Source organism: Passer montanus, unplaced genomic scaffold (genome assembly GCF_014805655.1).
Source record: "Passer montanus isolate IOZ18808 unplaced genomic scaffold, ASM1480565v1 scaffold7, whole genome shotgun sequence".
NCBI classification, from domain to species: Eukaryota; Metazoa; Chordata; class Aves; order Passeriformes; family Passeridae; genus Passer; species Passer montanus.
Window position 1 is genome coordinate 12,482,555 of NW_024372147.1, and position 14,322 is coordinate 12,496,876.

The following is a 14,322-nucleotide window of genomic DNA, read 5'->3' on the forward strand; positions in this document are numbered from 1 at the left end:
GAACATTTCTATGTTATTGAGAAAATAATATTCTTCTGTCATTACTAAAAACTCCTTTATCTAAACAAATGCAAGAACCACTACACTTTTTTCAATCATCACTGCAAGATATAGCTACAGCATTTGGCAGAAAGATCATTCTATCAACAACTTCTTTTTACCTGTTTCTAACAGAAGCTTATAGGTAGCTTCTGCTGAAGCACTTAAAAGAATCTGAAGTGGGTAACACATCATCAGTATACTCCCTTTTAAGCCAGGTGCTCACCAGGTCCAGGTCTGAAAAGCATAATCCTTGTCATTGCTCTTTCTAATTCCTAAGACTACAGGGACTGCCCTCTTCCTCCCTCTTCTGAAACTTCAGGAGTGTTGCCAAACATGATATAAATTATTTAGCAGTGCAACAGCACAGGGAGTTACCCAAGACAAATAGCTGTGGAGAGACAGGATCAGGACAGCATGACCAAAGAGAAGATAAACACAGATGAAGGAAACAGTCATGAGGTAGACAGTATTTGAGAAGGCAGATAAAAAGCACTCTCTTTCCCACACCTTCAGCCAAAATTAATAATTGTTGAATTTCATTTTCTCTGCTTTGAAAAGAGTGCAAACCACTGACAAAATTGCAGTACCTTACCTACAAATCTGTGAACATTCTGTTAGTGATACCTTAGGAGCTATGAGTGTATGTTGTAGTTCTCATTTTCAAATCCTGCTGGATAACATATCTCCTTTCTTACAGAAAGACATTTGGTGTTGGTTTTAGTATCAATATTTGAATGTCTGCGTTAAAACAAACAAAACTGCAAGCCAATGCTTAACTTCTTTTAACTTACAAAGTTTACAGTTTTTTTAAAGCCAGGCTACCTTGCTTTGGCTCTTCAGTAGTATTCATTAACTGTACAAATCTGAATTTTGGAGTAAAGCCTTTACTAACATGCATGTGCACAAGCATGTGAATACCACTGGCATAAGTCTCAGCAAGCTAATCTGGGTCAAATTAAAATTACACAACATTTCTTCCTCCTTCTCATGAAACAAAACATACCAGTAAAAACTAAAAACTTTACTGTGTAGGTTAAGAACTCAAAAAACTTCAAGACTTGTTGTAGTTTTCAGTCCTCAGAAAAATTCCAGACATAATACTTAGAGGTACCAGACAGACAAATAGTAAGACTGACTGTTCCAATTTTGCTGCCTAAACAGAGGAGGCAATCAGCAGTATTTGAAGAATGGGAAAAGGGTGTTCTGCCTCACAGACAAGCGGGGAGTTGGGCAGGATGAGAAGCAGTTCACTGAAAATCAAAAAGCAGCAGCTGAACTGAGCTGTAAACCCATTTTTCTATCCTTTTGCCTATTCTCAGCCATAAACCCCATCCCTTAGCTCCCCTTGGAGGACAGTTATTCCATTTCCAGAACAGACAGCATAACACCTTTCAAGTTGCACTGAAACAGATGCATCATACAACTGATGGTATACCTCACCAAAAACAACAACATTCTAAGTCACATAAATATTGCTCATTCGCAAAGTTGTGTAAATGCAAATCACTTATCACTTCCCTTTAAAGAAATCTACAGTAGCTAAGAAAAAGGTAGAAAAGTAACTTTAAGAATCCCTTACGCAGTGCAAAGATATATAAAAAAACCAAGCAAAACAGCAACAAAAAAACCCAAAAACAAAAAAACAAAACAAAACAAAACCACCCAAATGCAGTGCAAAGATATATAAAAAAAAACCAAGCAAAACAACAACAAAAAAACCCAAAAACAAAAAACAAAACAAAACAAAACCACCCAAAAAACCACACACAAAAAACCCTCACCCAGACAGAGACCCTGCAGCACATGGATACCTGAGAAAGGGAAAAGCACCAGCTGGCCTGTATATCCATTGGCATTGCACATATCATTGAGCCCCACCTAACATACAGTGTTATGTTTTGCAAAAAAGGGCTAGATTGGGAAAAGGGGGAAGGGGAATACAGAGTTTTACAGGGAAGAAAGAACCATGGGAAGAAAACCCAGTAGAAAAAATTTGTTTTCTACAGACAACTGTTGAATTCTGATTAAGATTGAAGATTACTGCTCCTAAGCTAAAATTTAATATACTAGTCTCATGTCTGCATGACAGTCATTTGAACTCAAAGCCCCATGCCATAGCTGTAAAAAACCTTCAACACCTGGAAACACAAACATCAAGAATGATTACTCTAAAACACATTACTGCAGCTATATCTAAATGTCAGAATAACAATACATAGAGAAGGAAAGGAAAATAGGAGCTATCATTTGCGTGCCACCTCCATTCCCTTCAAAAAGTCACTTTACAAAGGGCACCCTCTGCATACATAATCACTATACAGAGAAACTTTAAACTGTCTCAACCCAGTCTCACATGGTTGGTCCCACAAGCTACCCAGGGTCAGATCTCACCAGCAACAGCACAGGAAAACATATTGCAATTGCAGGCTGCCAATGAACAGTCCAGGCTGGTATTCCAAAGGCTTATCTCTTCGTGACAAGTGAGTGCAAAGTAGCAATCCTTTCACCCACTTAGGATGTATCACTCACACTGTAATAATACTGTGCAGTATTATCACAGAATCATAGAATGTTCTGGGGTTGGAAGGGACCTTAAAAATCATCTAGTACCCCTGCCATAGGCAGGGACACCTCCCACTAGAACAGGTCCCTGTCCAACCTGGCTTTGAACACTGCTGGGATTGTGGCATCCAGAACTTCTCAGGCTGATTTGTTCCAGTGTCTAACAATGTATCAAATCATCTGGATAATATTATTATTAATAATGTCAGTACAGTCCCACTTGGAACAAGTGCATGTGCAGTGGCCACGGTACTCTTCAGGAGTGATGCCAGTTGTCAAAGAGCCATCATTGCACCCTACTGGAGGGCTATTAATGTATGTAAACAAACACCACAGTAAACACATGCTCTTATACTCCAGGAACGCAGCCTGACCTGTGCCTCACTGAACTCAGCTGAAGTCTTTCCTTCCACAAGATCTCCTTTAGAAACTCTTCCTCTCACCTGACTCTCTTCTACTCTCCTCACAGCAGGAGATCCACAATATTCCCCTGATCCACAATATTCCCCTGCATGCACTTGACAAGGTGATCTCTGGTGAAGAGCAACCTCAAACCACATAGCAATCACATCCAAAATACTTCTGTGTAAAAGGCTGCGTAAAAGCCAAGATCTCAGAGCTGAAAGCAGATTGCACAAAGCCCAGTGGGTCAGCCTACCTGTTCACGGCCACCATGAGAGAAAGGTCACACTCCCCTGGCTGCACACATATTCCTGCTACTTGCCTCCCACTGGCTACAGCTCTTCACAAATGCTCCAGTGTGGATTCCCCATGAGTTCACAAGTCCTGCCAGCAAACCTGCTCCAGCATAGGCTCCTCTTTCCACAGGCCTCCAGGTCCTGCTAGGATCCTGCTCCAGTGCAGGCTTCCCATGGGTTCACACCCACATTCAGGCATCCACCTGCTTCAGCGTGGGTCCTGCACTGGCTGCAGGTGGACATATGCTCTGCTGTTGACATTTATGGGTTGAAGGAGGACAGGTGCCTCACCATGGTCTTCATTATGGGCTACAGGGGAATCTTTGCTCCAGTGCATGGAACACCTCCCATTTTTCATTATCCCTGCTCTCTGCAGGACTGCTTCTCTCACATATTCTTACTCTTCTCTCCAATTCCACTGTTCCACCCTCCAACACTTCCTCCTTAAAGCTGTTACCCCAGCAGTGCTGCCACCATCACTGACTGGCTCAGACTTGGCCAGCTGACATGGCCTCTGTCAGATTAAGGGGAAACTTTTGTCAGCTTCTCACAGAAGCTACCTCTGCAGCATCACAGCTCACAAAATCCAGCCAATGCAAATCCAATACAACCCACTAAGTTGAAGCAGAGAAGTTGCTACATGAAGAGCAGCAGGTAAAACACCTAAACTTCCACACTGTAGTCACACTGGTTTGCCTTTCCACCTTCGGGAAGCGGAAAGCATACAGATAGAAATTCAAGCAGAAAGCATAGAGAAACAAATTCAAGCACTTCTTTTTGGGCAAGCATAGGTAATAATTTTTCACTGAGTTTATAAACATGCTCTGTCTACTGAAAAATAAAAACCAAAATCAATTTAAAACCAAGTTTCCATTTACTTAAGCATACAAGTAAATTAGGGTAACACTTAAAATTGTGCTTTTAGTCTCAGAAACCAGCAGTGACATACATTATACCAAACAACTTGTAGATGTCCTTTAAGTACCCTATTGGTGTGCACCAGGATTAATGCTTACTCAGGCAAGCTAAACAGACATAAGCCAGGGTTAAAACAATTTTAGGAACTGGTATTCAGTTACAACCACTTAACAGTTAGCAAGTATGAGCTGAGTCACAGTAACTGAAGTTGTTACTGTGTTGTACTAAGAACTAAAACATGTCTCTACTACAGCACAATGAACTTCAAATGTAACTCTTTAAACACATTTGATTTACGTTCAGCATACGGAGCTTGGCAGTCAGCTGATGTATGCCAACCCACTTGTCTAAGTTTTGGCAAGTGCAAGCACCTTTCAAGCACAAAATAGCCTTAATTCTTGTAGCCATTTGAACTAAAATAGTTTAATCTCAGGCCCATGTGACTGATGACCGAAAGGAGATAATTTCCCGAATCAAGACTCCATTGCTTAGATGAGCATCCAAATTTACCTGAAAGCAATATGAACATTGCACTACTCTTCATCTCCAGATTATGCAGGAATTTCTCCACTGTGATTAAGTAGTCAATAAAAAAGGGACTTCTTTGATTCTTACTACTTACCAGTTACAACAAGTACTTTTTATCACAATGACTGAAAGGGTAGCAAAAAATACTCCCTTTTTTTCTTATAGTGCTGTGTACAACCCACTTTGATCATCCCTTGGCTCATGGGGATGTCTCACAGAGCCACAGGTGAGAGAGTGAGTTTTCTAAATGACCAGAGAAACACAGCTGAGAAGTCATAAATTCCAGCAGGACTCAGGGACTCGTGTAGTATCTGTAGTTATACTTCACAGATATTTGTATTCATTTAAACTGGTTAGATTTTTAGATTACAATGTGTCCTTAATTTACTCAGAGGAAAACAGGCAATGTCTAATCACCATTCAAAAAGTAAAGAGTAATGCTGTTCTCTAAAAGCAGAAATTTATGTTTGAAGTTTTTGGAGAAAAATAAATAAAGAGCACGATCACTAATCTTTACTTCAGCATTCTGATCACATCTCCCACAGCTCATTTCTGGTAACAACACTGGTACAAAACAAAGGACTGCAGATCAGTAATAGAAACCAAGGCAAGTATTTCATAGCCATTTGACCTACCACACCTTCTGGCATGTTTCTGAAGAACCAGAGAGTTATTACATACTTTTGGTACTGTAATTGCCTAATCATCATGTGACTCCTGTTTCTAATAGAAAGAAGGCTTGACAGCAGCAGTGCTATGACTGTGTCCAGAATCCAACAGAAGAGACAGATTCCTTCCTTTCTGCACTCATATTTTGAAGACACTTTTTTCCTTATAAAGTAAATACAAGTATGGGGCAAGAGAAACAATCCATTGAAATTCTAAGAGAAGAGGAGAGCCAAACCTGTGTCAGGGCCTCACAATGCATTTAAAAGGAGTTTGCAGGGGAAAAGACAGAAGCTGTACAGAACTGAACATCAGCTCAGCCAGGGCGATTACAAACTGAAGTTTAGAGTGTGATACACTCTAGTTTAGCAGATGCTTCTTTGACTCAGAGAGTTTGTTAATGCAGCAACAATGGATACTTCTGGATGTGAGGGATGCTAAAAATTTGACATGTTTTAGACACTTCTTCCCAATCTTGTTATTTTAGGGGGAAAAATATCCTTCTCTGATACTTAAACTTTATTACTTACCGAAGGATCTACTTGATCATTTGTTACTCCCCTCAAGACAATCTTCAACGGATGCTTCATGAAAGGTGCCAAGCAGAGCAGACTTTCCAAGTAGTAGCCAATACCACGGCTGGGGCTGCAGTCATGCTCCAATGAGCCTCCGTACAGAAGACCAGGCTGATAATACAAGGTAGTACCTGGGGAAGACGGCAGGGGAGCAAACCAAAATGAGAGCACTGTAAAACACTGGCCATTAAAACAGCATAAAAATACTTTGCAACAACATATGAGGCAAATTGGAGGCAGAAGACTATATGGAAAGCTAAAGCACTCCCAGCACACTATTTACATGTCTGCAGCTAATAAATGGGTCAACACATGAGTGTCTGTCTGTCCTGAACACCATTTTCCTCCTTTCCTCTCCAACTAAAACTAAGGATCTCTTAGCAATCTCAAAAATGCTAATACAAGCAATTATTATTCTCCATAGAAGCTAAACCTTTGTCAGTCTGTTACGAGCGATTGTAGTCTTGGCGTATCAGATGCTAATTCATTTGCCTTAATTACCAACTAAAGATCATTAGAACCCTTAAAAAAAAAAGGAAAAAACTCAGACTGGGTGAGGTTATCACATGGAATGCTTTTCACCCTAATCAAACTCATTTCTAAGCATGAATAAGCAAGCAGTCTGGCTAAGAAGTTTGCCTCTGTAGAGGGTAAATCTTCTTTTTCTTCTACAAAAATTGATTCTGGCACAGAGGAACCTTTACCCACTGTGAAATCCTGCATACCTAAAAAAATACTAATTTTAGTTCTTGGGCAGTAGAGCTCCCTGTGTTGTGGTGGAACACTTGATCTTCTTGCATGTTATTACAAAACTTGTCAACTTTGTTACTTCTGATCTTCTCAGTCAATCTTATCTGAACACCTACCTCTATAAAGACAAGATTTCCATTCTACTGCAGAAACTGATAAATCCTGGAGACCAAGCAGGAAAAAACCAGATCTCACCTGTTTGGTTTATTTCAATCCGTGAGCCATTGGTCACTTTATCAATCAGGCGAATAAAACTTGCTTCAAAATCTAAGGAGTAGAGCACAGACAAAACTGTTAAGTTTCCTAGAAGTTCAACACCTTACTTGTACTTTTACCCTTTCCTGCTTTCCATGACAGTAAGGCTACTCTCACTCTTCAAATTGTGGTATAATGCCACCACATGTGAAAAGGCAATTCTCTGTAAAAGCAGAGATGTTAATGTGGGCCTCCACATACCCAGGCATCTCAAATCAACTGAGATGCCCTCAGATGTGGCAGCTAGACTAGTCACACTCTTCTCCCTGGCACACAGCACATAATAAAAGTGGACATTTCTGACCACAGTGGCTTGAGGGATTGCTCTTGTCCAGGACAAAACTTTTGACAATTTACATTTTGCTCAGTACAAAGCAGAACAGACAAATCATAGCAAACAGGACCCCACATACTGAAGCCTGACAAGCTAATAACAGCTTCACATTATTCTCTGTAAAAGTGTTAGCTGAAAAGAAGGGGATATTTAGATATGAAGTGCTGCTGCTACTGTTTATCTGTTCCACAAACAGAATTAGTTGCTTGCAGACTCCAAAATTTTCCATTTCCAAACCAGTTTTGGACATACTTAGGGTTAGAAAACCACAAGTCATCCCATTGCCTCTTTTCTTGCTTGCTGTGTTCACTATACTACAGCAGTTCGTGTGGAAATGATTCCTCAGTTTCTCTCAATTGTGTGGACTCTCACGCAGACAATGAAAAGGATAAGCAGATTTAACCCAAAATAAAACCAAAAGTACCAACCAACCATAACCAAAAAGGAAATAACACACACCAAAACAAACAAACAAACAGAAATTCCAAACAAACAAACAAACCCCAAACCAAACAAAAAAAACCAAAACAAAAACACCTGAAAAAAGCCATCCCAGGAACAATATGCTAGTATTCTAGTATCCCAATATGGCACATGCTCGGTATCAACAAGATAGGTGAATACATGCAGAATTCAAAACCCAGTTAGTTTTAAGAGCCAACAGCATCTGCACAACATCTGTAGGCTCGAGAATTCCCTTAACAATAATCCTATGTTACTTCTTACACAGTAATCAGGATTCTTCTTTCTACATGTGACTCTAGGATATAACAGATATTTAAACCACAGAGTTACCTGCAGGATTTACAGTTTGTCAATACCTGCATAACATGATTTATGCCTCAGTCACACAACACTGGTTCTGCTCTCTTTCTAAACTAAGACACTTATATGCCTACAAAGTTTATATCACTTTATAAGCACTGCGGTATCTTCCAGTGCAAGAGTGCATCCTTGTGGGCACACATTTCACTCTTGGAGAACACCAGGAGCAGAGTTTACAAAAGTTCCAGTCATGAAAAGCAAAAAGAGCTGCATGTTGAATTATCAACGCAAATCAGGATTTATTGTGATTATTTTTCTGTTGTAACACACACCAAAACAAACAAACATACTTAAAAAACACTCTTTAAAAAAACATGGCAATAGCTACAAACTTCACCACCACCAAATGCTCCACAGTGGTAATAATACTTTGGATCATGGTAAATGCTAAGTCAAGCAGACAAGAATACTTTGGCATTTTTGAGTAGAATTTTTAGCTACATGCCCAAGGCTCTTCAGGAGGCAGGGAAGCATCTACCCCTGTTCTGAACGGGGGGCCCTTACCCAAAAAACAACTGAACACCACAATAATGTTTCTTCCTCAAACTATGTCCTGTTGTTTTCTTATTTCAGTTCTGACAGAATTCATCCTGGGATGCCAAAGACTTTGTACGAGAATGACAATAGCACTCCCCAAAATAGATTTCTCTTAAACAAATATGCAGAAATGAGCATAAATGATTTCACGTCTTTCACCTTTCCCGTTTTGGCAAACCCTGACAAAAATCAAAGCACAAAACGTGACCGATTAAAACTGCACGACCGTGAGCTCCGTGAGGGAGCACACGGCGCTTGGGCACGGGCACGCGGCAGAAACGACGGCCCAAGAGACAGGGAATTAATTCTGCCATCCCGACTGCGACGATCCTCACCGCCACGGGCACGGGAACCAGCTCCGGGGCTGTGGAGAGGCTCCCGCACACCAGCGAGCCGGTCGGAGCCCGGCCCGGCCGCTCCCGCACCGCCTCCGCCAGGCGCGGAGCGAACGCGCTGCCCCGCGGGGCGGGAGGGGCGGCTGGGCCGGGCAGCGCCAGCCCCGGCCGCCCGCACTGGCCCTGCTCTGTAGAAAAAGCGTGACCCCGCGGAAGGCAGGGCTGCCGAGCCGAGCCGAGCCGAACCGCGGGACGGGGCTGGTACTGCCGCGTTCCCCATCCCGCCCCGCCGGGCAGCGAGGGACGCTGACGGCAGGAGCCGGCGGGTGTGTGACAGCCCCGTGCTCCGGCCCCCTTCACCGCCCCTTCTCCTCCTCCTGCCTAAGCCCGCGACCCACGTGTGACAGCTACACCCGAGACCGGCGTGCGCGGCGCTCAGAGGAGAGCGCATCCACGGCAAGACACCGGGACGCAGCCGGGTCCCCTCTGCTCGGTGGGGCCCGCCCAGATGGAGCCCGGGCTGCCCCAGCTCCCAGTGGGGGTCTGCCCCTGCCCGGCAGCAGGTCCCGGGCACTGCCGGCGCCGGAGCTCCGCCGCCCCTCGACCTGTGCCCCGCGGCCGCCGGTGCCGCGCTCACCGCGGAGGCCGGGATCCTCCTCCTTGGCACGGATCTTGCGGATCTTCAGCGGGCGCCCGCTGAGCGTGGCCAGCACCAGGCGCTGCCGCAGGAAGTTGCATCCCGTGTAGCTGAGGCACTGCGTCTCGCCCGCCATCCCGCTGCCCACGTGGTTGGGAACAGGAAGCGCTGGGACACGGGCGGGGGCAAAGGGCAGGGGGCGGGCGGGCGCTGGGAGGGCTCGCACCGCCCCCGGGCTTCGCATCCGCCGGCGCCCGGCGGCGGGGCCGTGCGGGAAGGGAGGGAGGAGTCTGTGGAAGCACGGGTGCCAGCCCCTGCCTTTTCCTCTGCTCTCCCAGCCTGCGTGTTTTCACTTGAAAGTTAAGGAGTGTGGAAGTGTCGGGGGATGTGTCTGACCGGAGCCCGGCCCGCTGCTCCTCCGGGTGGGCTCTCCTTCGGCGGGCGGGTAAGGACGGTCCCGAGCGGAACGTGGTGCCCGCACAAGGATTCTGCTCCCACATCCAAATGAGTCGATTTCTGGGACCATGTTCCCTAGGCAGTACTTTTCAGCATTTATTTATCCCTGGCTGCCTTAAGGAAAACAGCGGAGGAATGAGTCCTCCTCGCGGTCCTTAGGACAGGCTGTTTGCTTAGGGATACAGAGTCCTGCTGTCCTTAAGGAGGAGACCGACTAAAGCTTTCAGTCTCTTACTTTAAGAGAAACATCGATTACAATGGAGGTGTGACAATGTCAATTGTTAGGCTACATTTACGTGCCCATGAAAAGAAGTTTATCGGAATTGAGTAGTCTAGTTGTAAGGGATGTACAAGAATCATTTAGCCCAACTGCTTCACTGCAGGGCCAACCCAAAGGTAAAGCAGGCTCTTAAACAGGCTCTGTCCAAATGCCCCTTACACATTGATAGGCTCAGGGCATCATCAGGCTTGATCACCCTCTCTGTAAAGAAATGCTTCCTAATGGTGAGTCTGAACCTTCCCTGGTGCAGCTTTGACCCATTCCCACACATCCAATCACTGGATCCCAGGGAGAACAGATCAGCACCTCCCTCTCCACTTCCCCTCCTCAGGAAGCTGTAGAGAGCAAGGAGGTTGCCCCTCAGCCTGCTCTCCTCCAGACTAGCCAAACCCTAAGCCCTTAGCAGCTGCTCAAAGCCATGGTGTCCAGTCCTTCCACCAGCTGTCTTGCCCTTCTCCAGACACCTTTGAGAACCTTCCCATGGTTCTGAAATGGTGGAGCCCAGAGATGGACCCAGCACTCGGCAGGGTGGGGCCCTGCCCTAACCCTGGACACAGAGGGACACATAGAGTGCCGAGGTTGGTGCACTCAGGATGGCGTTTGCTGATCTCAGGATGGGATTTGCTGCAGCCAGGATGGGGTTTGCTGATCTCAGGGTGGGGTTTGCTGATCTCAGGATGGCATTTGCTGCACCCAGATGGGGTTTGCTGCCCTCCTGGCTGCCAGGGCACACTTCTGGCTGCCACAGAGTCTCCTGCCAACCAGCACCCTCAGAGCCCTTTCTGCAACCCCAGAGCTGCCCCTCTCCTAGTGTAGACTTGTGTCTGGCATTTCTCTGTCCCAGGTGCAGAATCTGGCATTTGACTTGCCATTTTCATGTCACTGGTGATTGCCCAGTGCTCCACTCTGTCCAGATCTCTCTCTCTCTAAGGCTTCTTGTTCCTCAGGCGAGTCAGCAGCACCTTCCACTGTTGTACAGCAAAAGTCAGACAATTTTCCTTACAAATGATAACCACTTTTTATTTTACTAAATTGTTTTCCAGAGACTAAAACTTCTTTTTTCAAAGCCATGATAGGCACACTTGCCAGAAACTGAAGGAACTAAGCCACCTATTATTAGCTTCTTGCTGACAAAATGCATAAGGATATTTTTTTGTGTGGATACACTGGTCTGCAAGCTTTGTATCACAGCAAAGCAGAATGATTTCGTTTGGAAGGGATCTTTAAAGATCATCTAGTCAACCTCATGCTATGGGCAGGGACACCTTCCATGGACCAGGTTGCTTAAAGCCCCATCCAACCTTGTCTTCAACACTTACATGTCCCCATTGGGCATACCCAACTTCTGTTGGCAGCTTGTGCCAGTGCTTCACAACCTTCACTGCAGAAAAATTCTTCCTTATGTCCAGTGTAAATCTACCCTTTTTCAGTGTAAAACTCTTGCCCTTTGTCTTGTCACTATTGGTAAAAATTCTCTCTCTGTCTCTCTGATAAGCCCCCGTAAATACTGAAAGAAATAAATGAGCTCACACCAAGGCCCTCTCTTCTCCAGGCTAACCAATCTCAGCTCTTTCAGCCTTTCCTCAAGAAGAAATTATTCCAGCCCACCAATCATTTTTGTGGCCCACATCTAGACTAATTGAATCAGGTCCATGTTGCAGAACCACAGAGTCAGAATCACAGAATTTATTAGGTTGGAAAAGACCTTTGAGATCATCAAGTCCAACCTATGAGGCAACAACATTACCTTGTTGCCTCAACCATGGCACTGAGTGCCACATCCAGTCTTTTCTTAAAAACCTCCAGGGACAGTGACTCCACCACCTCCCTGAGCAGCATATTTGAAAGCCCAATCAGCCCTTCTGTGAAGAAATTCTTCCTAAATATTCCCTGGCACAGCTTAAGACTGTCCTCTTGTCTTTCCTGAACTGAGGACTCCACAGCTGGATTCAAAAATCCAGGTGGATCTCACAAGCGTGGAGTAGAAAAGGGCAATCATGCCCCTTGACCAGCTGGACACAATGCTCTTTATGCTGGAGTCTAATTTTTCACATACCAGTATCCTAAATTTCTTCTCCACTTAATCCATTTACCACACAGACTGTAGAGATGCTTTGGATTTCCCAGACCCAGGTGCCAAGACAAAAAATCAAATCCCAAAAAATTATACATCTAAGTCAAAATACCACATCTGTGTGGAAACAAAGCCTAAGAAATTTTTTTAAAGGAAGCATGTTGAGAAATTTGTGGCAAATGAGAATCAAAAAATGACAGCAGTTAAACAGCATTTGTTCACATATGTGATGTCCAAGATTTCTGAGATATGGGCAGAAATATCTAGAGCTATTCATGGACAAACCTCACTGTATTTGTAGAAAAGAGTTTTGTCATGGACAGTTTTGTGGAATCAAAGAATTGTAGCTTTCTGTGTGTAAGAAATCAGTTGCCAGTTGTAGCTCTGATCTAGAATATAGCAGAAAATAGGGTAGGGCTTGGACAGCTGAAATTTTTTTCTGTTATGCACTGAACAGAACTAAGAGAAAACTGAGTGTAAGGAAGGTAAAGAACATACATATCTTCTCAGAGCTAATTAATCTATGTCCAAACTTCACAAAAAAATTCTTAAAACTTTCTTAATAAATCAGCGGTTTGTTTTCCTGTTTACAAACAATTAAATTCAGTCAAGTCTCTGCATAATTCCTTTGGGTTTCAGAGTTTGGAGGGTATTTTGGAATTCCAGAACAAACAGTGCTAAACTTCATGATTAATGGAGAAGAAGTCTGGCACTTACTGTTTCCTATTTTCAGGGAACGACTTTGTCATCTTTAATTTCCTTAATTCACAGGCGTTTTAGAAATTTTTTCAGGATAGTAGTTAAATAATGGTTTGCTGTGAGTTTGTGGATATGGCGTGTGATAGGGGACAAATACTCCCACTGAATTCTAGTGTCTCCTTCTGTGAGGACAGCTGAGTGAAAGGCTGTCAGGTGCTGCTGCTGGGGCTGTGTTTTTTACTGCATTGACTGAACTCTGTATCTTATATTTGCATTGAAAATGTCTAGTCAACTGTGTCTACTTTGAATGAACTCTCTTCTGTGGTTCATTTATCTTCCTTTGTGTACTCCCCTGCGCTCCCACACATGTATTTTTAGTTCTGTCCATCCTGTCCTTCTTCTGTGACTTCCAATTACTTCTATCATCTGTTAACAATTTGCAAGTATCTGCTTTATGTCAAGGCATGGGAAAACAAAATTGGGAGGACAAAACAGAAAACATTCTTCCCCAAAAATTATTCCATTGGCAGTCAGAATTTTCTCATGTAACTGAAACCTAAGATGCTTCTGTAAAAAATCACTGGCATATATACTCTCCTGGAATAATGTAAGTATCCCTGTAATGAAAGGTCTATCTGTCATAAAAATACCCAGTGACATAAAGGAGGGGTTTTATTTCCCTGGGAATGCTATTTATTTGTTGTGCTAGAAGTTCAAGGATTTCTGGAGTCAGGGGAATTATTTTTATCAACTGCCTAGAGGTGGCACAGAGAGACTGAGTGGCACCTCAGAGATATATACATGTAATGATCTGGGCAGCTGTTACAATGTAACCTCAAAATGTAAAGTTATTACTGGCTTACCTCAGTACTCAGGGAAATGTTCCTTTCATTTAATCAGTGGTTGGAGAACATGACAGTCTCCTGACAGTTTAATCGCTTGAGATAAACAATACAGAAAAGGTCATTACAGAAACTTCCAAACGAGATCTGCCTTCTGCTAATATATGAGGGCTCCAAGAATGCAAAACAGATAACACTTTTCTCTGAATTTCTGTTAGTTTACATACCTCCCAAGACTTTTCACACAGTCTCAGAAACACAGCTATGTAACTTCTCTTTTATTTGAACTTTATTTATTTTCCTATTTAT

General features: G+C 43.7%; 1 protein-coding gene across 3 annotated transcripts in view; it reads right to left on the reverse strand.

Moving 5' to 3' along the window:
- Positions 1-9,921, reverse strand: part of RCL1 (RNA terminal phosphate cyclase like 1) — a 32,123-nt gene extending 22,202 nt beyond the window's left edge. Inside the window, exons 1-3 of one of the 3 annotated variants that reach the window (XM_039729707.1) lie at positions 9,663-9,921; positions 6,935-7,006; positions 5,945-6,120 (exon numbers count right to left, since the gene is read on the reverse strand). In XM_039729707.1, coding sequence (XP_039585641.1) covers positions 5,945-6,120; positions 6,935-7,006; positions 9,663-9,906 — 492 coding nt within the window. In that variant the 5' untranslated portion in view covers positions 9,907-9,921. Of the gene's footprint in view, positions 1-161; positions 336-5,944; positions 6,121-6,934; positions 7,007-9,662 lie in introns of those variants that run through there. The other 2 variants (XM_039729709.1, XM_039729708.1) reach the window with 2 other exon arrangements.
- Between the last annotated feature and the right edge of the window lie 4,401 nt (positions 9,922-14,322).